Source organism: Alligator mississippiensis, chromosome 5, assembly GCF_030867095.1.
Source record: "Alligator mississippiensis isolate rAllMis1 chromosome 5, rAllMis1, whole genome shotgun sequence".
Lineage (NCBI taxonomy): Eukaryota > Metazoa > Chordata > Crocodylia > Alligatoridae > Alligator > Alligator mississippiensis.
This window is the reverse complement of record NC_081828.1, coordinates 193,285,840-193,313,009: the sequence shown is the minus strand read 5'-3', so window position 1 is coordinate 193,313,009 and position 27,170 is coordinate 193,285,840. Positions and strand designations below refer to the sequence as shown.

General features: G+C 44.2%; 1 protein-coding gene across 1 annotated transcript in view; it reads right to left on the bottom strand.

Annotated features, from left to right (window-relative positions):
• The window catches only part of CCDC7 (coiled-coil domain containing 7), a 213,810-nt gene that overhangs the window by 34,524 nt on the left and 152,116 nt on the right, over positions 1-27,170 (bottom strand). Inside the window, exons 25-29 of the mRNA XM_059729133.1 lie at positions 25,226-25,348; positions 21,871-21,990; positions 14,266-14,358; positions 9,395-9,514; positions 2,277-2,405 (exon numbers count right to left, since the gene is read on the bottom strand). Of these exons, the coding sequence (XP_059585116.1) occupies positions 2,277-2,405; positions 9,395-9,514; positions 14,266-14,358; positions 21,871-21,990; positions 25,226-25,348 (585 nt within the window). The remainder of the gene's footprint in view (positions 1-2,276; positions 2,406-9,394; positions 9,515-14,265; positions 14,359-21,870; positions 21,991-25,225; positions 25,349-27,170) is intronic.

Sequence of the window (27,170 nt, the reverse complement as noted above, 5' to 3'; positions counted from 1 at the left end):
TCTGCTACAGGAGGAAATTTGGAATATGTCATGTATGCCACATGGAAACAGAAAATTCTGGAGAGTTCTGTCTGAAGGGTTTGCTTAAGCCCAGAATCATAATAAGGACTGGATCTTCTCCCAGTTGCCAGGGAGATTTGGCACACCGACTGAATAGAATGTCTACCATGGAGGAGAATAAGACCCCTTCTACACATGCAGATAAAGCCACAATGGGATTTAATGCACAATTCACACAATCACACCTCCTGCCATGCCACATGTGCCTGAAATCCCCAGACCGTGGGGATCGCACCTGCTGTGATCCCTAGAGCTCAGGGGTGTGGGAAACCCTTGAAGTCTGGCGATCGTGGCTGCCACAATCCCTAGGGCTTGGGGATGATGGAAACCACCAGATTCTGGATATCATGACTGCCACGATCCTTAGGGCTTAGGCATCTCACACAGGGAATGGTGCATCCCTGCAGCTGGAAGCTCCATCAACTGACAAGGCTTCCAGCTGCAGGGGAGACCGTGGTATATATGCAAATTATAGCTTGATAGCAACCAGCTACAAAGGTAGCACACATTTTCAAGGTCTAACTTCATAGCTGGTTGGAGCTTTTTATGGCATGATAACCACTTTGTGCTAGTCTTCAGCAGGTAACTATGCAATTAACCAGTTAATTGTGCAATACCTGTAACGTGCAGAGGGAGCCTGAGAATGGCCAGTGTCAAAAAAAAAAAAAAAAGAAGTATACAGAAATAGAAGTAGAAACTAATTTTAAACAAAGGCAAGGGCAAAGCAAGTAATAAATAAAATGTCCAACAAACCGTGAAACTAAAGAGCCATGTACCAGTCTTCATTTTATATGCATGATGTATTCTATTCTCTTTTCCTTGTATTGTTTTTGCATTTTAAGTTTCCAATTTTGTAAGTTAATAAGTACGGCTGGACACTCACTGAACTCTACAAAGTTCTACACAGGCCCTCAAATGTCTCTTATACCCATTTAATTGAAAGATCAGAGCCTGACAGTATATGTTCTATAGGCCATAAATTGTCGTTTAGTGTGTATTTGTACTGGACCCAACTCAATTGTGCCACTTTCCTAGGACATTTAAACACGGTCTTAACCATGCACATACTTACACAAATGCCTAAAGTCACTATCAGAAGTAGTCCCACTGCTTCAACTGGACAATGTATGGTAATGATGGTAAGCAGGTACACACTTGCAGTATCAAAGGCTAATAAAATAAGTAATAGTAATAGACTACTTGCTCAAAATGTGGCCAAATTATAAAAAGTTTTTTGACTAGGCTTTCAAAAATGTCCAGCTGAATCAAAGAGGGAGGATAAAATGGACTTAGAATAAAAACTCTAGGTTCCTAAATTATTATTTGGTCCATAAAAGCTGACCTAAGGAAAACTGTTGATTCTATGTTGCATATGTAGATAGCTAAATAAATGTCAAAGTTCCCAATGGACAATCTTAAAGACAAAAAATGGGACAGTGGTACAGAGGCAGCTAATCCATTGTTTAATGATGGTAACCAACTACACCAGGGGTTTTCAGCCAGGGGTACATGTACCCCTGGGGGTACTTTGGAAGGCACCAGGGGTTACACAGCAGTGGCACAGAGAAGCTGCTGGCATTTCCAGCTTTGCTGACGGCACTTCCAGTTTTACTGCCACACAGGGGACTCCCCCCCCACCGCATGTCAACTGGCTGACAGGGAACTCCCTGCTTGTAGACCAGCTGCCAGGGGTATCCTGACCAAAAAAGGTTGAAAACCCCTGATCTAGTCAATGATCTGCCCAGAGAGAGGCAATAGTGTCATATTGGATTACCGAAATTATTTTTTTTTAATTAAAGGTATTAAAAGCCTCACAATATCAACAACACAGATTTAATGTTGCCCCGTAATGCCATAAGCCCTGTCAAAATGTTGAGTGGTTAAACATAAATCTCTGAAAATCAGCAAATATAGATTTAATCTTCAATGCCTTTAAAAACAATGCCCCGTTATGTTAATGGAACACGTTATCAATCTCTCTTTACAAATGAACATTCTTCTATATGGGAATGCCATTTTTCCCTTGGTGAATTCTCAATTTAAATCTCATCCATATGGATAGCTACACATACAAGGAAACAGTAGTTACATTGATATCCACAGATTGAAGAAAACAATACATCATCTTCGTTCAAAATTTTATCCATAGGTGGTGCCAGAGGCCCCAGCAAACTCATTTTTTAACTGGACATATAAGTTATTTACTTTGCACTCACCACTGGATCCAAATTTTCCCAACTGTCCTGAAACCAAAACCTGTGCTTGTTGTAGGCCTTTTAGATTTTCTTCCACCTTTGCAAGCAAATGCTCTCTGTTCTTGGAAAACTCTTGGCTAACTTTTCTCTCTACAGAGTACAGAAGATTTTAGTGCACTTAACAGAGAAAAGTTTTGGATATTATTCTTTAAGAAATTAAAAGCATGATGCAGAAAACTGATCCAGACCTTTCCTGCAGCCAATAGTATAAGCATCTTAGCATACCATTACTACAGAAAATAGTCTAAAAAGACCAATTAATATTAGACAATAGAAAGAACCAACAACAATTTCTGCATTTTATCATGTATCTACCTATATGTTTAAAAATGCACCTGCAAAAAATAAAGACACTTGAAAATTGAAGTTCTCATCTGTAGGTTTCATAGATTTCATAGACATTAGGGGCTGGAAGGGACCTCATGAGATCGAGTCCAGCCCCCCAGCCATAGGCAGGAAGTCAGCTGGGATCAAGTGACCCCACCAAAAAATACATATACATGTTTTTTGAAAGAGTCCAGAGTAGATGCTTGCATCACCTCTGGGGGGAATTTGTTCCAGATCTTGGACACTTGCACCGTAAAAAACATTTTTCTTATGTCTAGTCTAAATCATTCTGCCTGGAGTTTATGGCTATTAGATCTTGTTATCCCTTGGGGAGCTCTGGTGAACATCTGTTCTCCCAGGTCCTGATACACTCCTCTTATATAATTGTAGGCTGCCACCAAGTCCCCCCTGAGCCTTCTCTTTTCCAGACTGAAGAGTCCCAAGTCCCTCAGCCTCTCCTCGTACGGCCTGACCTCCAGACCTTCGATCATATGAGTGGCTCTCCTCTGGACTCTCTCAATTGGGTTGTCTCACTCCAAAGAAACTTTTTGCTTTAGCAATAGACTTAGAGCACTTTCTAGTCTCCCTCCTCCTCATGCCACTGCACCCAAAGGTTAAAAAGAAAATACCAGCTTCTAGCCTCTCAGTTTCTTCTCATTGCAGAGTTGAGGGTAGTTAACTGTGCTTGTGGACAGTACATCTCAAAAGAATTTCCTTCTCATTTAAGTTCAGCTCCAAAGCACTGCCCATGTATCTGAAGGTGATCTTCAAGTCCTCTAGACCAAGGGTGTCAAACATACAGCCCACAGAACCATTGCATTTGGTCCACTGGTAGTCCAATGGGCTACAGTCTGATGGACTGTCCCTCAGCTCCACACTGCTGCACACTCCAGACACTGCTGACTTACCAGAGCTCCACACTACTGGGCAGCAGCAAAGAGCTGGGGGTGTGCAGCTGCATGCCTCTGGCTTCATGCTGCTGTACAAAGGTGCAGAGCTCTGGCAGGTGAACAGCACCTGGGGTGTGAGGCAGCATGGATCCAGGGTGTGTGGCGACATGTTGTCATGTTCACGCAGTGCAGAGCCACAGGAATGCGTCCATGAGGAACCAGGAGTGTGCAGCAGGGCAGAGCTCTAGCCAAACATGGTTCTGCACTGCTGCATGCCTCTGGCTCTGTATTGTTACCTGGCCAGAGCTGCACACCATGCATGCCACTACGTCTCTGCTCTGTGCAGCCACATACCCCAAGACCTATTCTGTTGCCTGGCCTAGACCAACACTGCTGTCCAAATGCAGCCTCACAGATCTGGCCTGAGGCCCAGGGTGAGTTTGACACCCCTGCTGTAGACAAACCCCAACTGTAGAACCTCCTGAAAGCTTCTATGCTGCTGTAATGCTTAGTGAAGGTATGTATGGAGATCCAGGTGATAGCCCTTAAGATTCACCTTACACAGGGAAATAAACTGGACTTTGGTGTAATGAACTTTTTATCACAGAAGGCAGATCTACATCAATAGTCTCACAACATAAATTTGCACAACCCAATGACTAGTCTTTGAGCTAATATGACTCCATTTTTAAATCTCCCAGCCAAAACCAGCCATAGAGATTTCATGGCTTGGTTCTTTTAAGGTAGTAGGTCAAAGCTTTCAATATCAAGTGAATATAGTGAAACCTTGGATCAGATAAATAAGGAAAGAACATAGTCAAGTTTATTTGCTACCCTATATGAAAATCTAAGACTACCTTAAACAGAAATTTTGAATGGCTCCTTACAGTCACTTTATCTGAGTAGAAAATAGTATAAGGAAGATCCAAGGAGTGCTTGGGTACCCACCAATCTTGCTAATATTACTGCTTTCAGAAATTCAATTTCTTGGAAAGATTCAAGAGAGAACACACTGTGATAGGCCCAAATTATATTCTCATCCACAGCCAAAATCAGGTCCCATTCTGGAACTGGAGTGTCCACATGAGAAAAGTCTAGAAGACAAGCCATTGGACAAGTCCCTAAGAAGAGATTTGCTGGGTAAGAAAATACATGTAGCCAGTGACAGGTGGGTGAAAGGCTAAGATAACTGCCAGATGGATTTCAACTTCCTGACAGACATTTGCATGTTTTAGGTCCAAAAGATAGTCCAGAATGGTCCTGATGGGCCTAATGTTCTTCAACCAAACCCAGAAGAAAAACCTAGTCCATTTTACCAAGTAAATATACCCAGCTGAGGTCTTTTGGCTGCCAGTAAGAATGTCTCTGACCTTAGCTGAACATTGTTGCCCAACCTACAAGAACCATACCGCATCCATGGGATGGAAGGTCCAAAAGTCCAGGTACAGAACCCCCTGTCATGGATTAACAAACTCGGCACTGAAAACAGTGCCATAAGATCTCACCAAGAGAATCAGGGGACCCTGATGCTAGAACTGCCTCAGCTACAGAGGCTGATGATTAGGATTCAGTCCTGCCTTGCCTTATGAAGAATTCACAAGTTTAGACGTGTAGGAAGGAAGGCATATAGAAGGCATTTCAACCACACTATGAAGACACCTGGATGACAGAAAAGTGGTTGACATCATATACCTCGACTTCCAGAAAGCCTTTGACTTGGTATCCCACGAGGTACTGATCAGAAAACTGGAAGATATCAGGTTCAACTGCAGGACCATCAAGTGGGTGCAAAACTGGTTGCAGGGTAGGATGCAGACAGTCCAAATGAATGGAACAGTGTTGTCCTGGCAAGATGTGGGCAGTGGCAATACCTGGTCCAGTACTGTTCAATATCTTCTTCAACAACCTGGATGAGGGGGTAAAAAGCCCATTGACCAAGTTCACGGACGACACCAAGATATGGGGTTGTGTGGACACACCCGCAGATAGGCTGCAGATACAAGCAGACCTAGACAGGCTGGCATGTTGGGCAGAATGGAACCAGATGAGGTTCAATATAGAGACATACAAAGCGCTGCATCTGGGAAGGAAGAACTCCCAGCACACCTACAGGCTGGGCATCGCTAACCTGACCAGCACTACAAATGAAAGGGATCTGGGGGTAACATGAATATGAGCATGAATATAAGCCAGCATGAATATGAGCCAGCAATGTGACGCAGTAGCTGCTAGGGCCAATAAAACTCTGGCATACATCAATCAATGCATCTCCAGTAAATCCAGAGAAGTGATTCCCACACTTTACTCAACATTGGTGCAGCCGCAGCTGGAGTACTGCATACAGTTCTGGGTGCCACACTTCAACAAGGACGTGCTAAAGCTCAAGATGGTCCAGAGAAGGGCCACTCGTATGATCAGGGACTTGCATGGCAAGCCATATGAGGAGAGGCTGAGGGATCTCACTCTTCAGCCTAAAGAAAAGAAGGCTGAGAACAGACCTGACTATGGCTTACTGCTATATCAGAGGCATACATCAGGGGCTCAGTGAACAACTGTTCACCGGGGCGCTCTGGGGGAAAACTAGAAACAGCGGCCACAAACTCCTGGAAGATAGTTTCAGGCTGAATATTAGGAAAAACGTCTTTACAACTATAGTGTCCAGACTACGGAACAAGCTCCCCACAGAGGTGGTGCAATCATCTATCCTAGAGGTCTTCAAGAGAAGACTGGACAGTCACCTGGCTGGGGTCGTCTAACCCTAGATGTATTTTCTGCTCATGCACGGGGCTGGACCCAATGATCCTTTGAGGTCCCTTCCAGCCCTATGATTTTATGATTCTAAGAATAAACTGAGGGGAAAAAGGACTAAGGCCACCTTGTGGACAGAAATAAAAGTACATCTTGCTGGTTCTATTTGCAAAGAGGCCTATATCTAGATCGGGGTGGGCAATTATTTTGGGCGGAGGGAGGCTTACTGAGTTTTGCCAAGCCATTGAGTGCTGCACGATAGACAGCCAGGGGCAGATTAACATAAATTTTTAAAAAATTTTAGGGGCCCCGCAGGCCAGATAGAATGGCCTGGCAGGCTGCATCTGGCCCCCAGGCTGCATTTTGCCCGCCCCTGATCTAGATGGAGATATTCTGCAAATATACTCCTGAGACTAAATGATCTTCTATCATTTGTAAGGACATCTTCTGGCAATGTAAAATTAAATATCCTATAAATCAGGGGGGTGAAACTCATCTGGCCACATGGGCTGGATGAGCAACACGAGGCTGGTCCACAGGCTGGACTGGGTCTACAGACATCCCCCCACACTCCATCCAGTGCACATGACACCTGCTCTGGACCAGTCTGGGATCTGTGCTCCAAGTGACACCCACCCTGGACCAGTCTGGGACCCAATGCTGCATGCAACACTTACCTGGGGCTAGTCCATGACAGGCACCACATGCAGCACAGGTCCTGAACCAGCTGCAGCAGGCACTGTGCACAGTGTACATCCTAGATGAGCCCAGCACAGATGCCACATGCAGTGGAGTCCCAGACTGGCTGGGGTAGGCACTGCTTATGTCCCAGGCCCTGCATGCAGAGCTGGTCCGATGCACGCTGCATGTGGTGTGTGGATCAATTATGAGACCCAGGGGCAACACTGGGGGCCAAATTGTCCTGTGGGCTGTTATGTTTGACAGCCTTGCTGAAGTTAAGCGATACAAGCCAGTCCCTTCAATGTAAGGAGGGTATTATTGCTACTAGAGTAATCAAAATCAGTACCCACCTACCTTCTCTCCCATAGGTCTAAAAAAGAAATTTGAACCCATATAGACTGGAAATGACCCAAGCATTTGTGCAAGAGCAGAAAGGCTTATTGTTATCATTTCCCAATCACACCATCACACTCCCTATATAAGGTCAGATAAACTAGAAGTTGATGTCTAAGCTGCAGCTAGATGTCTTTGTCTATGAGATGTATGCTACTTTATGGGGGGCTCACCTGACTGGGACACACCCTGAACAGGTAGAGCACTGAAGGTCACAGATGAGAAGGAACTTCTCCATTTAGTTGACCTTTGTTGGCACATAAATCTGTGCTTCTGTGAAGGACACGCTACCTCAAACAAGCATAATGGGCTTTGAAGATTTTATGGTCTTCAATGAAGGTTCATCCAAGTTAGAGCTAAACAGGTCAATATCCTCAAAGGAAAAGTCCATCACAATTGACTGGACCTCCCCTTTGGGAAGCCTGAGCCTTGAAGACATGAAAAGCAGCACATCATTACTGCCAATGCTATGAATCTGACTTCTGTATCTTCCGCATTAAATGATACCTACAATGCCATTTTTGCTAGTAATTAATCATCTGAAATTAAGGTCAATAGTTCTTCCTTTCTCCCCAGAGGGAGTAAATTCACCAGGTCACCACATCATAGAACCTAACATCAAATGAGCCAGGACAGCCAGAATTCATGATTCTGGATTGGAAACAGGGTGGAAAGCAAGACCTTTTATTGACCTAGTCCTGGCACTCTTTACTGTTTCTCTCTCTTCTTCATGGTGTTATAGCTTGATGCAGGAGTTTGCCATCCTATCTTTGCAGGATCCAGTCACTTTATTAATAGGTAACATGGGGCCAACTTCAGAGGTTCTGTATGGTATAACAGAACCACTATAGCATAATTAGGGACCTATCAAATTCGTGATTTCACAGATTCCATGAAATCTGGCCAATGCCCACAAAATTTGCAGAAAAAAACACTTACAGAAAAGAAATTGCTTGCTCCTCAGAAGGAGCCAGCAGTCCTTAGTGTGCTGCAGCAGCTTGGTGAGGTGAGGAAGGGAGGCTGCCCATTTGAACAGCTGAAGGCAAGACTGCTGCCACTTCCACCCTCACCACTGATTGGCTGAGAGGGCTGCAAGTCATGTGGTCCTACCCCACTCCATCAATTGGCAGTGACACACAGCCCTTGTAGCCAATCAGTGGTCAGGGCAAGGCCATATGATGGGCAACCTCTGCAGCCAATCAGCAGCAAGTGGCAGGGCCACTGAGGCCCTTCAGCCAGAGGGATGAGGTGGGGCTGCCATGCACCACCTGCAAAATGACTGCCTGGGCCCACATTCTATCCACAAAATCAGGGGGCAGCCACCATGAATTTGATAGATCTCTAGGTATAATATATTCCAGTATCTCTTTTGAGAAAATTCTAGAACCTGGCCTACTCACTTCATTAATTCTTGAAAATCCCCAATGTCCTCCAAGGACTGAGGTACTGACTGTACCAGGTTTGTTCCAAGAGAAGAAGGCTCTTAAGAATATCCCATTCTTAGTCCAGTAGTTAACTGTACATGGCGATTCAGATGAAATCTAAAATGGCCCTGGACAGAGGTTTAGGATTTTGAGTATTATTCTTCAGATTGAGTACTAATGTAAGCTTCAAGACCAAGTTAGTCGTAATGGTATCATAGGACATCCTGGCAGCCATGGATTGTCAATGCCAAACTCCCAGCAAATGTGTACAGCATTGTATGTACCAAAGGATGATCTAAACTGGCATTCCAATGAAGAAACAACCTGTGCTGGGGACTTATTATTGGCCAACAACAACAGGGAGGTCATAACAAACAGTGATGGTGAGTTTGCATGACAGGCAGCTTGCCTCTAGATCTTGGCTGAGATCAGCGTGGTGGGCACTGGTCTCTTCAGCATCGGAGAGGGCACCAGCCTGTGTGAAATCTTAAAGCCAGGAAGTGTTTTTCAGAACCTTTCAGCCTTAGGCTTGACAGAGAGCTGAGGGAAAAATAGCTAGGGCCTATATATCTAAGAGAAATATCCAGAACAGATCAGACCTTGTTTCTGTACTTACCAATGACATTACCTGGTTGGGCAGCTAGAAGAGCATGCGCTTGCTGAAGATCTTTCCAACCTGATTCTAGATTTGCAAGGAAAAGCCTTCTTTTTTCTGATAAATTGTGCATTTCATTCTCTACAAAACAACAGAAATACCTTGCAATCATTATTAGGTAAACTGCAATTCAAATTTCCTTTAAAATCTGAGGTACATTATCTGTGCCAAGCAGAAAGCACAAAGAAACTATTATTCTGGCTGGAGGTGTCCAATGGAGAATCTTCTTTGTCCAAGGGCTCTTTACTGATGTAAAGCTACAACTGTACTTCCCCACTAATTTTCCACAATGGAAAAGAAAAAAAACCATGTCATCAGGGGCATTTTAAGAGTCAATGGGAGGTCACAGAAGACATAGAGGAAGAGGATTAAGGATATTGCTTCAGAATTTTAAATTACAGCAACTTCTGCAACTGTTCCCTTACACCCCCTCTCTCCTTTCCCTGGTATATAACATTTAACCTTAGCCTGAAAGAGACCGAGCAGCAATACAGGATTTTCAAAGGAGCATAACTGAGTTAGGGCCCTCTCTAATCACAACATAAATAGGGTGCTACCTGTGCACCTGATTTTTATGGCTTGTTCCCCATTTTATGACCTCTTAAATGTTCCACATATAATGCAGAACATTTTTACGGCTCATTTATATGGCACCTTAAATTTAACATGTGGCTAGTGGCTGATAATCAGCTGAACCAATTTCTGCAAGGAACTTTAAACCCTGCGCGGGGCAGGCCTGATTGGGTTGCCCAGCACTGTGAAGCAGAGGCTCCCAGCAGGGGTGATGGAAGGGAGGGAAGCCCCCCACTGGGACTTTAAACCTTCACTGAGCAGCCTGAAACAGGGAAGGAGCACCAGGCTGTATCCCTCTATACAGAGTTTAAAGTTCTCATGAGGGGAAAGCCTCTGCTCCCCTGTGCTAGGACTTTAAACCCTATGCTGGGAAGCAAAGGCTCCCAGCAGCAGGGAGAAACATTCATCTTCCCCTGCCAGGGACTTTAAACCTCATATCCATCAGCTCTCGCTGCTGGGTCCAGGACTGCATTTAGGTTCAGAACCAGCCCAATGCAGACACCAGACTCAGCTGACATTATCAACTAATTATCAACCAGGCGTGACCACACTGGGGCTCATTCCAGACCCCAGTGTGGTCCTGTGGCCAAGCTAACAATCAAATGAATCTTGGGCATCTGGGGCACCTACACATGTGCAGTGAGGATGCTCCAATGCACTGTAACTACAGTGCATCAGAGCAAACTCGATTATTCAAATCTGCTGGAGCGTGGTAATTACCACACTCCAGCAGACTCCAGCATCTCGTGCATCAGCATCCCCGTGTTGAAAAATGGCAGTGAGGGTGCTTTAACATAATTTGGTGTGTATAAATGCCCCTCCCTGGCTTTCAACTTTCCCACTGGGCAGCATGATGTGATTGGGATCTGATCCCTGATCATAAAATCATATATCCTGTCATCCATGTGTGGCATGGCAGAAAGCACAACTGATGGGACTGGAGATTGGATCCCATCACACCTTTAAATGAATATCTGTCAGGGCCCTTAGACATCCAACTCTAATTAAATTTGATTAAAAACTGGGTGTTACTTTGCTTGCCTTTAATTGCCACATTCTGTAAGGCAAAGAAAAAAACTACATATAGAGGTAATAACAACTCATTTCTACTAGAAATACGAGGATTGTGTTAGGTTTTCTTCAATTATAGCATTATAGAAGCTCATGTTTATCTATCTATGGCCAGGTACTAGCTGACAAGGATAAAGGATAACTATGCTAGGCTGAAGAAGATGCTAACAGAACTAGAAGCTCAGGTGTTCCTCAGGCTGTGAGCAGGTTATACTTATAGCAGTACAAACACCTGTGCAACACTACAAATTTTGTGAGCAGAAGTACAGGCTGTCTGTAGCACCACAGTAGGGTAAAAAAGAAGGGTAAAGGTCTCACCTCATAGGCAACTCAATACCACAAGTGGCAACACTGTGTTTCAGATATAGATGGTCTACCTCTGTCAGAAAAGTCACATTGCCATTCTGGCAAGTGGTGCAAGTAGCTGACATATTGGAAACCAGGATGGCTCCCATGAATTTACATTTTGGTCAATATTTCAGCCCCCACTTAATTCCAATAACAAAACCAATATTGCACGAACAAAGGAGATTAATCATAACATTTCTGTTGTGGTAGTCATATTGGATTCCAAGACAGCTGCTGTGAATTTACAGCTTTCTTCATTATTAGATACCCAAAAGTTTTGCAAAATTGCTACATTGGTTATGTTCCATTTTAAATTACCTTAACATGAAAACCTGAAATAGCAATTGTCAACAAGAGATTCACCCTTATCACCCTTAGGCAAACATTACAATGGAGCCGATAGCATCAATGAGTCTAGCAAAGCACGGGAGGTACAACTCAGAATCTACAAGATGTGCCATATGTCTCAAGTAGGTTTGCAGTCAGAGATTAGTCAAAGTACACCTGCTGGAATTGCATGAATAAATGAGGCACTTGTTCAATGTAGGACAGTTGCTGAATTTGACAGTCTGTCAAGAATACTGCCATAACATCACGCTGTGTTGATCTTGCACTGCAACATTCCAAAAGCCTCGACTGGCATCATTCTTACCACAGTTCTTTTACACACAAAGGACATAGAGAGACTATTAAGAAAGTCATGCAAGACAGAAAATGAAAGGGAAACCCTACCAACAACATCAAGTAAAGAACACAGGACATCCAGAAGATCATCTATTCCAGCAGTTCACTGGAGGGTGTGCATTTCCTGACAGAAATGTTCTAATAAGAAGAAAATGAGTCAAGTGTTGTCATTTGAATCAGTCAGTGCAATACACAAGCTGGCAGAGAAGAATGTTGCCAAATTGGTGTCAAAGATCTAATAGCTGCCTAGGCATACTACCATCCTGAATGCAGATGGGAGGAACAATGAAAGCAACAAGTCTCTCATTCCCATTCAAATGTGAATATTGTGTAAGAAAATATTCTTCTTTCTCCTGAAGCGAGAGCATGGCATCAAATAATTGATGAACTAGATATTAGTTCTGCGCAGAGAAGTGTGTACAGTCTGAAAGATATACTTGAAAGATATTGTGATTCAGTAGAATATGGTGGTGATGAACATCCTCCAGCAACTGAAGCAAATGAAGCAAGAACTTCAGACTTACTACAAGACTGTCATTCAGTTTCAGCACCAAAAAAATGCCCATGTTCCATTCCTTGTCGTCTGAACTGTGACCACTGGTAAATCTGTACAAGTAGTTGTAACTATGTATATAAATGATGAGGAAGCTATTGGCCTGCAGTTCAGAAAAAAGTTTTCAGACACATGAAACTTGTACTATGCTGCTCTCAAAATCAAAGTAGATTTGAAAGTTATAGGGATACAGCAACTTGAATGAAGAGCAAGCCCAAAAATGCATTTCTAATAGCTTTTACACATTGAGCTGATCAATTTTGGAAAATGAAAATGATTCATAAATACATAGATGCTAGGGTCGGAAGGGACCTCAATAGATCATTGAGTCCAACCCCCTGCATAGGCAGGAAAGAGTGCTGGGTTCAGATGACCCCAGCTAGATGCTTATCTAACCTCCTCTTGAAGACCCCAGGGTAGGGGAGAGCACCACCTCCCTTGGGAGCCCGTTCCAGACCTTGGCCACTCGAACTGTGAAGAAGTTCTTCCTAATGTCTAATCTAAATCTGCTCTCTGCTAGCTTGTGGCCATTATTTCTTGTAACCCCCGGGGGCGCCTTGGGGAATAAAACCTCACCAATTCCCTTCTGTGCCCCCGTGATGAACTTATAGGCAGCCACAAGGTCACCTCTCAAGCTTCTCTTGAGGAGGCTGAAGAGGTCCAGGTGCCCCAGTCTCTCCTCATAGGGCTTGGCCTGCAAGCCCTTAACCATATGAGTGGCCCTTCTCTGGACCCTCTCCAGGTTATCCACATCCCTCTTGAAGTGCGGCACCCAAAACTGCACGCAGTATTCCAACTGCGGTCTGACCAGCGCCCGATAGAGGGGAAGTAACACCTCCTTGGATCTGTTCATCATGCATCTGCTGATGCACGATAAAGTGCCATTAGTTTGTCTGATGGCTTCATCACACTGCTGACTCACGTTCATCTTGGAGTCCACTAGGACTCCAAGATCCCTTTCTGCTTCCGTTCCACCAAGCAGGTCATTTCCTAGGCAGTGATGACTTAGATGTTGAAAGTTGTGTGCAAGATAAGATCTAGACAGAAATGTACTAAATATATGTCAGGATTTGATTTACCTGCAATTAAGTGTCAAAAAGCTAACATTAAGATATGTTGGGTTCGGCTAGCTGATACATCACACAACTAGATCTAAGAAGCTGGTACAAAGTCTCCACACTGCTGGTTGCAGTATCCTTTATGACACACACAAGTTCCTCACATCAAGACCACTACTGCTTTCAGGTTCATGAACAGCCTGTTGCTGTTTTCCTAGCTAAGCTGTCTTTGTTTCAATCCTACCTTCCTGGAGCTCTGTCCTATTGGTCTAGTGCTCCACAGCTAGCTTCTGAGTAGTATCTAGAGCCTGCATTTACTTGAGGACCTCCCTGTTACACTTTCCTTTTTAAAATAGCAGGAGCCTCTGGTTCCCTGGTACAGGGCACCTGATCATTTGTACTGGGGAGTTAAAGGCAGCCAGACGTGGTACATGCCACATCACTCCATTGTGTGCTGTTGGTTACAAGCACTGGCATGGCTTTACCACACTAACCTGATGCACGGGTAGGCATGAATGGACCACTGATGCTAACTCTGTACTTACCATTGACACTGCATGGCTGGCAAGCTGCAAGAGCCTGTAGTTCCTGCAGATGTTCTAGATTTCTCTTTTCTGCTAATTCACTCAGTTCTTCCTCTACAAAGGTAGAAATTAATTTTAAAAAATCATTAAAAATGTTCCATTATGTGACAGGCTGGCTGGTGGCCTCACTGGCAGCCCAGACTGTTAGCTTGAGTTCGAAGGGCTGGGGCTCCATTGGAGGAGACAGTTTTTCCTTCCCCACCAGTCAAGGGAAGGCAGCCCTGACCTGACCCAGAGGCAAGGTGAAAGAGAGGACCTGAAAAGGAACTAACCCCACAGGCTTTCCTATTGGTCTGCTCTCAATCCGGGGGCAGAGCCTCCAGAATGAATAAAAAGCCAGCATGCCCAACACACAGGAGCTTTTTGACAAAGGATTATGAAGACCAGGGCTGTTGAAAAGCTGGTTTTACTGACCAGCAGGGGTGGAGCAGTTGCCCCAGAAGCGCCCTGAAGCAGCAACAGGTGGCTACATCCTAGCTGCCGCAGGAAGAGAGCAGCAATGGTGCATGGGTCAGTGTATGGAGGGTCCAGAGTGTGGACGGGACCTCGGTGGCTGCATGAGGCAGCGCAGGTCCCCAATCCTACACAAGGCTGGAATCTGGCCCCTTCGGTGCACACAGCAATGCACGGAGCTGGCAGAGAGCTGAGGGGACCTAGGCAGCTGCACAAGGCAGCGCCTGTCCCCAACCCTGCATGAGGCAGGAGCCCTTGATGCACAGGTCAGTGCACAGGGCTGGTGAGGGTCTGAGAGCGGACTGGACCCAGCAGCTGCATGAAGCAGTGCGGGTCTCCAACCCCGCATGAGGCAGGAGCCAAGGCCCCTTCAGTGCACAGAGCGGTGCATGGGGCTAGTAGAGCTGAAAGGAACCCAGAGGCTACATGAGGCAGTGCAGGTCTCCAACCCTGCAGAAGGAAGAAGCCCGCAGTGCACAGACCAGTGCATGGGGCTGAAAGAGGACTGACAGGCCCTGGTGGCTGCACGAGGTAGCCCGGGCCTTCCTGCCACGAACAGTGACTGGATGGGACAACCCCCCTGCAAGGGAGGACACAGAGTCATAAGTTTCCCAGGGAAAGGGATTCCCACAGGGGAGGAGGGACCTTTCTCACTGCGGTGATCAATGGGAAGCCCTTGAGAGGGTGGTTTCAAGGTTACAGGCTCCTTCCTAGTTGAGTGACCTAGGAGAGGGTAGTGATGTGCTATTAGGTAACAGGATCTCTCCTTGGGTTATCATTTCTCCTTCAGGCATATCTGCTGTGCCATTGTGGTGTTCTGGTTTTTCATGTCGTTAGGATTCTTGATGTAACCCACATCCTTATTGTTCTATTAGGAAAGGATTGAAAGCTGTTTCATATTTTAATTCATTGTATTGGTTATTTGTACATGTTTGTGACTCTTCTGATGTAACCTGATTATGTATGTTTAATTACTGTGCCATCACTGCCAGCTATTTCTGTTGATTTATTAATGAATCTGTGTTTTATTATAAAGTGTTCCTTTGCCTGCTGCCTAGAGAGGCCATTGCAGACTAATCAGAAGGCCACAGAGGATAGGCCTCTGCCTGAGTACAGGGTTAAAAGTGCTATTGCCTGTGTGAACCCACTTTGTAAATATCATGTGTGTGCGCGCGCGTGTGTGTGTAGATATATACATACATAGATATATGTATGTATGTTTATGGTTATGTTTTATGTTATTTTGTATTCATTAGACCTCTACATAGTTAAATATCACCGAGTGTCCTGGGTCTCTGCTCTGCTCTCCTCTGCTCTGTAGGGAAAGGGAGGTGAATGGGCCCTACAGCTAAGCGGCCACGGTCCCCCACAGCATACAGACACCTGCTGACATTCCTCCACTTGGAGAGGAGGTTCCTTCTGTGTACCACCTGGGTTACAATTATAATTAGAATCAAAAGAAATATTAAATTTATTCATATAGTCCATCTCCGATTAGATTATCTCATTAAGTGAATCCACTCAGAATTCATTATAATCTAATTGGCTAAAATAATGTTTAGAATTTTAAAAATCTTAAAATAAACGGTTAGCTAATGTCTGAATTCATTCATGTAATTGGAACAATAATTTTAAAAATTACAACTGTTGATATTTTTCAAGGAAAATCCCAATTTCGTAGCCTTCTATATGCTGGAAAAGACAGATAACAACTGCCTTTTTTGGAGAGAAAAGAAATAGGGGAATGGGCTGGAGAGCTTTTGTCGTCACTTTTTTTTGTCATCAAAGATGCAGGATCAGATTCCAGCAACAACAAGCACATACAGAAGAGGATGAAAAAGAACACCACAGCTAAAAATGATGCACCTTCTGTTTCAAGGACAGATTTATAATCTCACAGATAGAGAATGATAGGCACAGGACAGTTTTATCTGTCCCTGTGAGGTCTATTAAATTGGTACCAGCATTCATCTGTCTAACTTTAGCTGTCCTTTTGCTTACAGGCTCACAATTACTTTTTTTCCATAGGTATGATGCAATCTTGCCAAACTCTCATTATAAAGAAAGCAAAAGGTGAAGAACAATATGCAAATATCATATTCTATGTGTTGTTCAAGACTTATTCCAAAGACTGTCATCTATGTCACTTTCTCTGGCTTGATCTAGTTAGGAACCAAGAAAATGAAGGCCCAACAATGTCATGCCGCATCCCAGGAAAATGAGTCACAATGCTAAAGTTAATTTTTTTGAGCACACACAATTTTCCAACTTGTCGGTGTCAAACTGAGGATCCCCAAAAATGGTCAGGCCTCATTATTTTTGTCCACCATTAAAGCCAAATTTCTGGCACACCAATTTTGGTCTGCTGATTCTGATCCCACACATCTCTTGTTTACTGCACAAAACTTAGCGTGGTCCTTGAATTGCTTTAGTAGCCCTTTTTGTTATGACTCATTCAGTTTTTATTTCTGTAGCATGTGCTGACTTTTGTTAAAATATTAACTTAAAAATTGTTTAAGTTAAAAACTTAAATTCATATCTGGATACCTAATTACCCTATTTTCCTGAATCCAAGTCAAGGTTTTTCTCCCCATTCAGCATAAAAAAAAGAAACCTCATCTTAGGTTTAAGTACCAGTGGGGGCAGGCAGTTGCTGCGGCTCTGGCTCCAACTCCATCCTTGACCTGGGGGTGACTGTGCAGTGCTGGGAGGAGGAGAGGCATGTACAGGGGAGGATCACAGGTTGTGCAGCACTGGAGGAGTGCAAGGAGACTGCCATGCCAAGGAGCGGTGAGCATGAGGGAGATTGTGGGGAGACTGAGCAATGTGGGGGGCAGGTGCTGTGGCCCTAGTACCAGCCTCAACCTGTGGCTAAGGTTGCTACCTGAACAGGACAAGAGCACACTATTCCATGCTCCATGCTGAAGTGAAGCCAGAGGCACCACACAGGGTAAGTGGTGGGGCAGGGAACAGCAAACAGCAGGGGGAGAAGAAACTGGGTTTGTGGGGGGACAGGTTGCAGGAAAGCAGTTGGTGGGGGGGAAGGCTGGGGACAACACAAGATGGACAAGGGGAAGGCAGCTGTCCTAGGGGCGCAGGCATGGTGGAGGCAGTGGCGGGGGGGCAAGCATTGGCAGGGGGTAGGGCAGGCTGCCTACCCCCTGCCAATGCTTGCCCCCCCTGCCACTGCTTTCCCTGCTGCAGCAGTATGGGAAGGGAGTAAATGTATGGTGACTCTCCAATAATAAATATTGTATTTAACAAATTTATAATGTTCCATGTGTAGAACCTAATTATGGGGGTGTTGCCTTAAATATGAAGTCATCTTGAATTTGCATAACTCCGGTACGTGGCCTTCTTATTAGGATGGTTAAGTGCTCTTCACAGGATGACCATATGTCCCTTGTCAAGAGTCCATTAACAGAATTATAAAATTGAGAGATGGGGAAAAGGAACGGAAAGAGAATTTATGTTGAAGGGAAAAATTATAGCTCAAAGCCCATAGAGCAACCAATTAACTCATTATATTGTTGTTTGTAGACATACTTAAGTCTGCACTCACTGTCAGATGTGTATTTTGCTAATTGCTCCAATGCAAGAGCCTCTGCTTCTTGCAGGTCTTGTAGACTTGCCTCCAAACTTTCAAACAAAAACCTTCTTTGCTCAACTAGCTCATTCACTTTGCACTCTACAAAAAGAGGAAGTTTTAATGGGATGGGTCACTAGAAAAATGGTATCTCAGTAATTTATAATGTCCTTTATAACATGAGAGAGATGAGGAACTTAATGAAACAGAAAAAAAACCCTTTTCAGTTAAGTAAATTTATTCAACAGCTTCAGGAAACTGCCTAGAAACATCACTTAGATTCCAAAATTAAATCACCTCAAATTCCAAAATTAAGTCACCTCAGATCCATGGTTGTGATGGTTGTGGTCCATCACATTAAAAATACTGTAAACATTTTAGCAATGTTCCTACTTTACTTTGAGTTTTAAAAAAGTATCCTACCTCATGTTTTCATCTTTATTTTAGGACAGCACTGTGATAAAATAGGCAAAAAACAAAAGCATGCCACAACATTTTAAAACCCTCACCACACTGAACTTAGACATATTTGTTAACTAAATGACAATATGCATTTTTAAACATACCTGTTTTATTAAAAATACTCCCAGGGCACATCCAGACAAGCATGCACTTGCCTCTTGTCACGTCTCAAAGCAGTTTAAGACATGGCAAGAGGCACACTGGGAACAAAAAAAATGTTCCCCATGCTGCATATTTGGAGAACTTGCTTCAGTGTGGGCTCAAAATTTAATATCTGGATATCCAAGTATCAAAATAAAACATGGGGAGAAAAAGCAGGACAGGGTATGGTTGCCAACCATACCCTGAGGAAACCCAGGATGCGGTCCTCCAGAGAGATGCTCTGGTTTCTGGCCAGAGTGTCTCTATGGTGCTCCTGCTACCCCAGCACATGGGGCATGAGCCCTTGGCGTGCTGGGACAAACAGAAGCGCGGCAAAGATCGTGACCCACAATCCTTGTAAGTTAGGGACGTGTTGGATTTTATGGGTGTTGGTGGGTGTGGGGAGTGGCGGGGGGGTGCAGTCTGTGGGTGGGTTTATGGAGGGGCTTAAGCAGGGGCCACTGCATGCCTGCCCCCCTCCACCGCCCCCCACAGCGCCAGTGGCAGCAGCCAGTGCAGCTGTGGCCCGGCTACAAGCACAGCCAGTGGTGATGCGGTGCTGCGTGACCTGGGCTCTGTACATGCTGAGGGACCCAGCCCAGCCCAGCCCGCTACCACACGGCTTTGGACAGGACCAGGAAAGTTGTGCACTAGCGGGCTAAGCCAGGTCTGCTCAGCATATACAGAGCCTGGGTCACACAGCACTGCATTGCTGCCAGCTGTGCCTGCAGATGGGTCACAGCTGCACTGGCTGCTGGCACCAGTGCCCCTGGGCAGGGGGGGCAGGCATGCGGCAGCCCCCACTCGAGCCCCTCCACAAAACACACGGTGGGACCCGACCCAGCCCACTAGCACGGCTTTGCACAGGGACCAGGTGGTGTGGCTCCAGAACATGTGGCTCCTTTGCAAAGGTGTGCTAGCTGCATGGCCCGAGCCAGGTTGTACCAGGCGTGTTTTCCATGAGGCTCCAGTGGCAATGCATGGCCATGGTGCTGTGCCTACAACAGGACATGGCACATCACTTCCTAAGCCTCATGGAAAATACACCCTGACAACCCAACCTGGCCCAAGCCACGCAGCTAGCACAGCTTTGCACAGGAGCCACGCGTCCTGGAGCTGTGCCTCTCAGTCCTGTGCACACTTTCTCCCTGCACACACCGCAGGTCTGGCAGCGCTGCTGCTGGAAGCAGGATCCAATCCGGCACGACACCAAGTCCCTGTGAGTGGCGGCAGGTCCCGGGTGACAGCCCAAGCAGCACAGGGCTACCGAGTGGCACAGGCAGCACTGTGTATGAGGTGGCTGGAGCTGCACCATGCCACTGGGGGGTCTGAATGCACCACAGCTGCTGCTGCTGCAGGGGTAAGCTGTGGGCCCTGTAGGGAGCAAAAGCGAACATCAAAACATTTAGATATTTAGAATTTATTTTATTATGATGATGGAGACCCTGGTAGGCTTCCAAATTGCTTTAGTATTGTAAATATATCAGTAACACATTGCCCAACTGATCGCTCTCTCATTTTTATTTTATATAGTGGTCTTTTGTTTCAATTGTGGAAGAACATGGATTTGGGGGTATTTTAAAGAGTTAATTTGGGATTTTTTTTAATCAGAGATCTTGTAGTTTTTAAATAGGGAACATCAGAATTCCTGCTAGTGAGGCAAGTGGCAGAACCCAGGCAGAGGTGCCTGTGCAGGGCCTGCACCCAGGCCACTTGGGGCAAGGAAGACTTGCTTTGACAGTTCAAAGCAGGCCACCACACTGAAAACATCTTCTGAGAGATAGATACCCAGATGGCAGGGTGGCAGCACACATAGCACTAGTGCCGCACAAAGGCCAGCTGTGCAGCCACAGCCCACTGGTAGCTCGCCCAGAGGCGCAGATGCCTCTGCTGCGGCCATGCAGTTCCCATCCGGATCTGGCAGATAGCACATGGACCCAAGGTGGTGCGTTGCAGGTGTGCAGCAGGTCACAGCCAGGCAGCAGCCCCCACTGCCAGACTGCTGCAGTGGGTAGAGGGTGCAGGGAACTCTCAGTTAGGGCTGCTGCAACAAGCCAAATGGGACAAGGGGCTAGTGTCCCCAGATACCAATTGACCGGGCCACAGAAGCTCCTGAGATCAAGTAGCCCTGAGCTTTTTATACTGCTGGGGCCAGCACAGGACAGGTTTTTATACTGCTGGGGCCAGCATATGTGCTGGCCCCAGGCTCTAGCTCCCCCTGGCTGCAGATCCGGGAGGAGCTGGGCAGTTATTTTGCCCCAAGTGGCACAACTTGCCCCACACCAAGATGCTGGGCACATCCCTGGCTCAAATTTGTGCCGCTCCTATTTGAGCTGCTGCAAACACACATGCCGGCACGTGTGGACGTGCCCCAGGGGCTATCCAAATCACCCAAGGTTATTTTCTGTGAACATACCTTTTCTTTAACTCCTGCTCATTTCCATATAGGGAAAATGACATAAGCGTTGCTTACTAATTTACATGGCACAATGACAGGAAGTATTTTTCTTTTTGATGAACACATATTCCTGTTAATAAATTAAACACAGCACCCCTTACTCAGAAAAATCTCCTACTAAGAATAGTTCAAAGAATCTCACTAAAAAAACTGCTACTGAGTTTCTTTCATGAACAATAAAAGATCTAGCCTTAACTTGATCTAGGGGTACAGTCGCAGAGTAGCTAAAGAGCCTTACTACAGATCCAAAAGTATGAGTAAACTTCAAACAGAAGGTTGCCCTTTGCCATCCCAGCTGTAAATGGGCACCTGATCATTTGGGCTGGGGAGTCCAAGTCAGTCAGACATGGTGCAAGTCACATCGTTCCACTGTGTGCTGTTGGCTACACACATTGCCATGGCTTCACCACAGTAACTTGATGCGCAAAATAGGCTTGAGTGGTCTATTGATGCTAATTCTACTTACCATTGACACCGCTCAGCTGGCAAGCTGCAAGAGCCTGTGCTTCCTGAAGATCTTTCAGAGTTGATTCAAAACTTGCAAGCAAAAGTCTTCTCTTCTCGGCTAACTCACTCAGTTCTCTCTCTACAAAGGCAGAAATTAATTAAAATAATCATTACAAATGTTTCATTATAATCAGAATTTCAAATAAATATTACATTTACTTGTATAGTCTGTTTCTAATTAGCTTATCTCATAAAGTGAATCCACTTCCAATTCATTATACTCTAATTAGCTAAAACAATATTTAGAACTTTCAAAATCCCCAAACAAACTGTTGGGTTACATGTCAGTTCATTCGCATAATCTGCAACAATCATTAAATACTATTAAAAACAAAAACCATCCCAACCAAGTGTTGTTCCAACCTGCTCTTGAAAATTTCCAAGAATGGAGATTCCACAATTTCTCTAGGTAACCTGTACCAATGCTTGACCACCCTCATAGTCAGAAAGTTCTATCTAATCTCCAGCCTGAATTTATTTTGCTGTAGTTTGAGGCTATTGTTTCTAGTGCTGTCTCCTCCAGCCACAAAGAATAGTCTATCTCCATCTTCTCTATAATTGCCCTTCAGCATCCGGCCGTGGCCTCAGCTTGACCAGCACAGCTGCTCTTCCAGTCAGCCACCCTGCAGCTGACCACCTAGACTAACTGGACACTGAGCCATTGATGACTATTCATTGAGTGGGAAGATCCAAGCAGTTACATAGCCACTTTACAGTACTTTCATCTAGTTAGTATTTTCTTTGTTAATGAGACAGTCACTAGTGTTTCCCCTTGCTAAGTTTTTATCTAGGTCCCCTGCTTCTTACCTTACCTCTGATCTTTTATCTCCATCCCCTGATGAATCCAGTTTAAAGGCTTCTTCACTAGGTTAGTATGCCTGCACATGAAGATACTCTGCCCTCTCTTTATCAGATGGATCCCATCTCTTCCCAGTTCCCTTCTTGGAACACTACCCCATGATCAAAAAGCCAAATCCTACTGGTGACACCATCTATGCAGCACAAGCAGATCTCCAGGATACATCTGCTCTTACCTGGGCCTTTCTTTACCTTTGACTGGAAAAATTGATAAGAAAACCATCTGGACCTCCATTCCCTTCACCCTTATACCCAGAGCCATGTAGTCACCTCTGATTTACTCAACATCACCTCTGGAAGTATCATTAGTGCCCACATGCATAAGCAACATGGAATAGTAGTCAAAGGCCTGGATGGGTCTTGACAACCTTTCTGTGACATCTTGGACATGGACTCCTGGCAGGCTATAGACCTCCTGAGCCAATAGGTCATGTATACATAAAAAAGGCTCAATACCAGGGAACTAAGATAGTCAGATGGTACCATAAAAGGAAAAGTTGGAGATAATGGTACAAGTCAATAGTACTCCTAAAAACTGCATGAAGTCCCCAGAGTGACTTCTGGAGAAGAAAGTCTCAAGGATGGGAAAAGAGTCAGAGACCAGAACTGGAGGACATAGGATATATCCATAGGGCAAAAGAATGTGCCATACTGAGGCAAAAAGCAGATGCTGGCTTATGAACCAGTACACATGCCAGTAAGTTCTATTGAGAAGTATAAAGACAAATTGATATTGAAAGCTTTAAGTATCTGGGAGAGTTTGCTCATAAGAATCTCCACCGATGCAAAGGCATGCAAGAGCCTACCTATAATAAATATCCATGGGAGGCAATTCAAGACTGGTGATTGCATTCTGGGGTTACTAACAGATGCAGTCTCTAAAATCTTCACTAAATGGCCAAGCCAGTACCAGTGGTTTGGCTAGGCAGACCACTGCACTATAGTGTTTACCAACTGGTTTTAGAAAAGAAAAGCAAGTGCACCACATGAATTGGCTGAAGTCTGAGAAAGCTCAGGAATGCCTCCTTGTGGTGTGTACCATGTACTTGGGATGTACTGGAAAACCCGTGTTACCACAAAAGACAGTTAATTGCAGAGACAGCAGAAAAGTCTTTAGAGTGCTCTGATGCAAGAACTTACAGTTCTCTTAGGTTAGACAGATTTCACTCATCTCAGGTATATGGACTGTCTTCCATATATGGAAAATGGTAGTTCCATTGAATATCAGAGCAAAGATTTAAAAAGTTCCATAGGTTTGAAAAAACTAATTTACATTTTGATCCAAAAGTTCAGTTCACAGAAGCATAAGGAATCACCACTGAATTCACCATGTTTGCTGACTCTGCACTCACCATTGGCTATGATTTTGCCTACTCTGCTTGATGCAAGAACCTTTTCTTGCTGAAGGTGTTGTAGATTTGCTTTCAAACTCATTGCAGAATTCCTTCTTTGCTTACTTAGAGTATCTATTTTACACTCTACAGAAAGAGGAAATATGTAGTGTGTCAATGGGAAAAATATTTTATAGATGTTCTTTTTAAAGAATAAAGTATTTAAGAAAAGTGGCTAGATAAAAGAACAGAGTATATTTTATAATTATCAAAACAAAATTGAAAAATAAAAAGTCTTTCTCCTGGTCATATTTTCAGCTTTATGTTCTAATAACAGGATGCTAAAGTAGATAATGAGCAAAAGTAAACTAGTACAACATATTGTGACTGAATAATTCTGAACCTAGTAATGCCTATTAACTATGTGATGTTATGCATTTATAACAAATTTCTTCACCTTCAGGTATATAGACTAGCAATCAGCATATGTAGGAAATCACTTCTGCAGTTGGAGAATAGTGATTTTTTTACTGATGAGAATGAAAAATAAAAGAGGTACGTAATCTAGCAAAGTAGATGCAGATGCGGACCCTAAAGGGGGGTGTTTTCAGAAAATAATTTTGCTGAATCTTTGCGTTACCAATGGCTTATCTTTTATCACTCTTTACTCAGACTAAACTTTTTTTTAATAACTACACAATTGATCTTCACAAATCTACACACAGTTTTATTGTTTCATCCAAGAAAAAAAAAAGTAGGGTAAAATCTTAACATAGCAGCAATAGCCCTGACCCCAGGTAGAGGTTGGAACCCAAGCCACAGCAGCCACTTACCCTCACACCACCCTCATACTCATTTTTAAAACAAGGGGCCTTTCCCTCCATGTTACATGGGAAAAAAGCCTCGTCTTAGAATCAAGTAAGTACTGTAACCAAGTAACATATTCATTAATTCCAACCTAGACGTTTAATACCAAACAACTGTATGGATCTCTTCTTTGAATGTACAACAAAGGAAAGAAAGATTATTTATATTTTTGAAAAAAAGATATTCATAATATCTGATGATCTGCCTAAGAAGTCATAATTTTGGCTGACTGTACTTGTATGCTATGTTGCCACCCACCATTAAGTCCATATTTTTCCAGGAGCCCTGTTGCAGGAGTGTGTGCTTGAGGCAGGTCTTGTACATTTGCCTCCAGATTTGCAGCTAAAATTCTTTGATCTGTTAGTTCATCTTCTTTGCTCCCTACAAGGAGATAGTTAGGTCAGTAAATAAAAGAAAGAAGCATTGCATATTTAAACTCTTTATAGATTTCCTCAAGAAATACATTTGTAAAAATCCTTACCACTGAAAAAGTATTACCTTTGCATTTATGAAATAGAGTAACATTTAGTATATAATGGCTGCCAAAAATTGTCTAGAAAGATCATTTATACAAGAGACGTAAAACATACTATATTAGAGAAAGATTTTATTCTCTACGTCACAGTATTTTATCAGGTAAAAAAAAAAAGTATGTACATTAAAAATTGTTTAAATATAGCTCAATGAATGAATGGACATATTGCCTGTCCACTAAATAATTTTCTTTACTATTGTAATGGCATTCTGTTATGTAATGGCATTCTATCATTGGTTTAGCACAGGGCTGTCCAAGTTCTTAGCAGCTGGGGGCCACACATCACTCAGCAACCCCCACCTGTCTCTGCCCTGACCACATGTGCAGCACAGGCAGCCTAGCTCCCCGGACTCATACAGCCTCACCCCACTCCTGGCCTGCTGTGCTATGCAAGCAGTTCACCCCTCTGCTGCCGCACACAGTACAAGAAGTCTAGTTCCTTTTCCCCACACATACTCCCAACCCCTTCACCCAACAGATACCCCAGCTCCCTCCCACTCACTGCCCCACCCCCAGGAGTAGGAGAAGGAAGTGGAAGCCGGGGAGGGAGGGGTGTGCACAGACCCAGGCTGCTGCTGCATTAGAAGCAAGGGGAGCAGTGGCCAGACAGAAGCCTGCTGGTTGCATAACCCCTCATAGGATGCATGCAGGACAGGCCTGCTTTAGCATCCTGAAACCATTCTTTGGCTAAAAAGCTAATTAACTAAAGGATACAAGGCATTCAAAGCAATCCTTTCTCCAGGGAAGCATATACAGCAGCAATTAATCTACCTACTGACATCCTTTGCCAGTGACAGAACAGCATTTCTCTTTAGTAAATGATCATTTCCACAAAAAGGAAAAGAAACGTGCTTTTTACCTTCTTTATTTTCATGAGCGAATTCAGAACAGACATTAATTTTGGTAAATGAACACTGCATTTCTTATTCAGGAAAAGTTTCCATGGGGAACGGTTCAATGGCTCATTCAACCATACAAACTTATAGACTGGGCACATTTATATGAGATGTTTACTGCAGGGATCCTGGTTTTCTTTGATAAACAAAAAAATCCCAAATTTTCTAATTAACCCTCCCCCCTGCCTTGAATCCGCATTTTTCTGCGATTAAAATGAAACGTGTGGGGGGGGGGGGGGGTGTTAATCAGAAAATGTTGGAATTAGAGAAAACCAGGATCCCTGGTAATTAGCTCTGCAGTAAAGTCTCAATGTCTACATGTGCTGCCTTTTTATGCCATAGGAAACTAACTCTTCTGCAAGTTAGCACTTGTAAATACAGGCAACCCCCACTTAACACTGTTTTGTTTAGCGCTATTTCGCTATAGCACTCATTTTAAATTGATACCTGATTTCACTTAGTTCTCAGCAAGTTTCATTATAAAGCGCATGGTCACCATCTTGGGTCATTAAAACAATTGTGGTAGCCATCTTGGGTTGTCAAATACTTTCGGTTTCGCTTAACGCTAGTTTTGCTTAACACTGTTTTTCAGGAACCGGTGCTGAGCAGGGGTTCCCTGTACAAGTACTATCCTGCAACAGTCTTTAGCATGCAGCAACACACGTGTAGACACTGACAGGGCTGGCTAGGGCATAAGGATGCTTCAGTGCAGGGCTGCCTATTGGTTAGCCCCACAGTGGAGCATATTTGTGCCCCAGCCAGCCCCTCCACA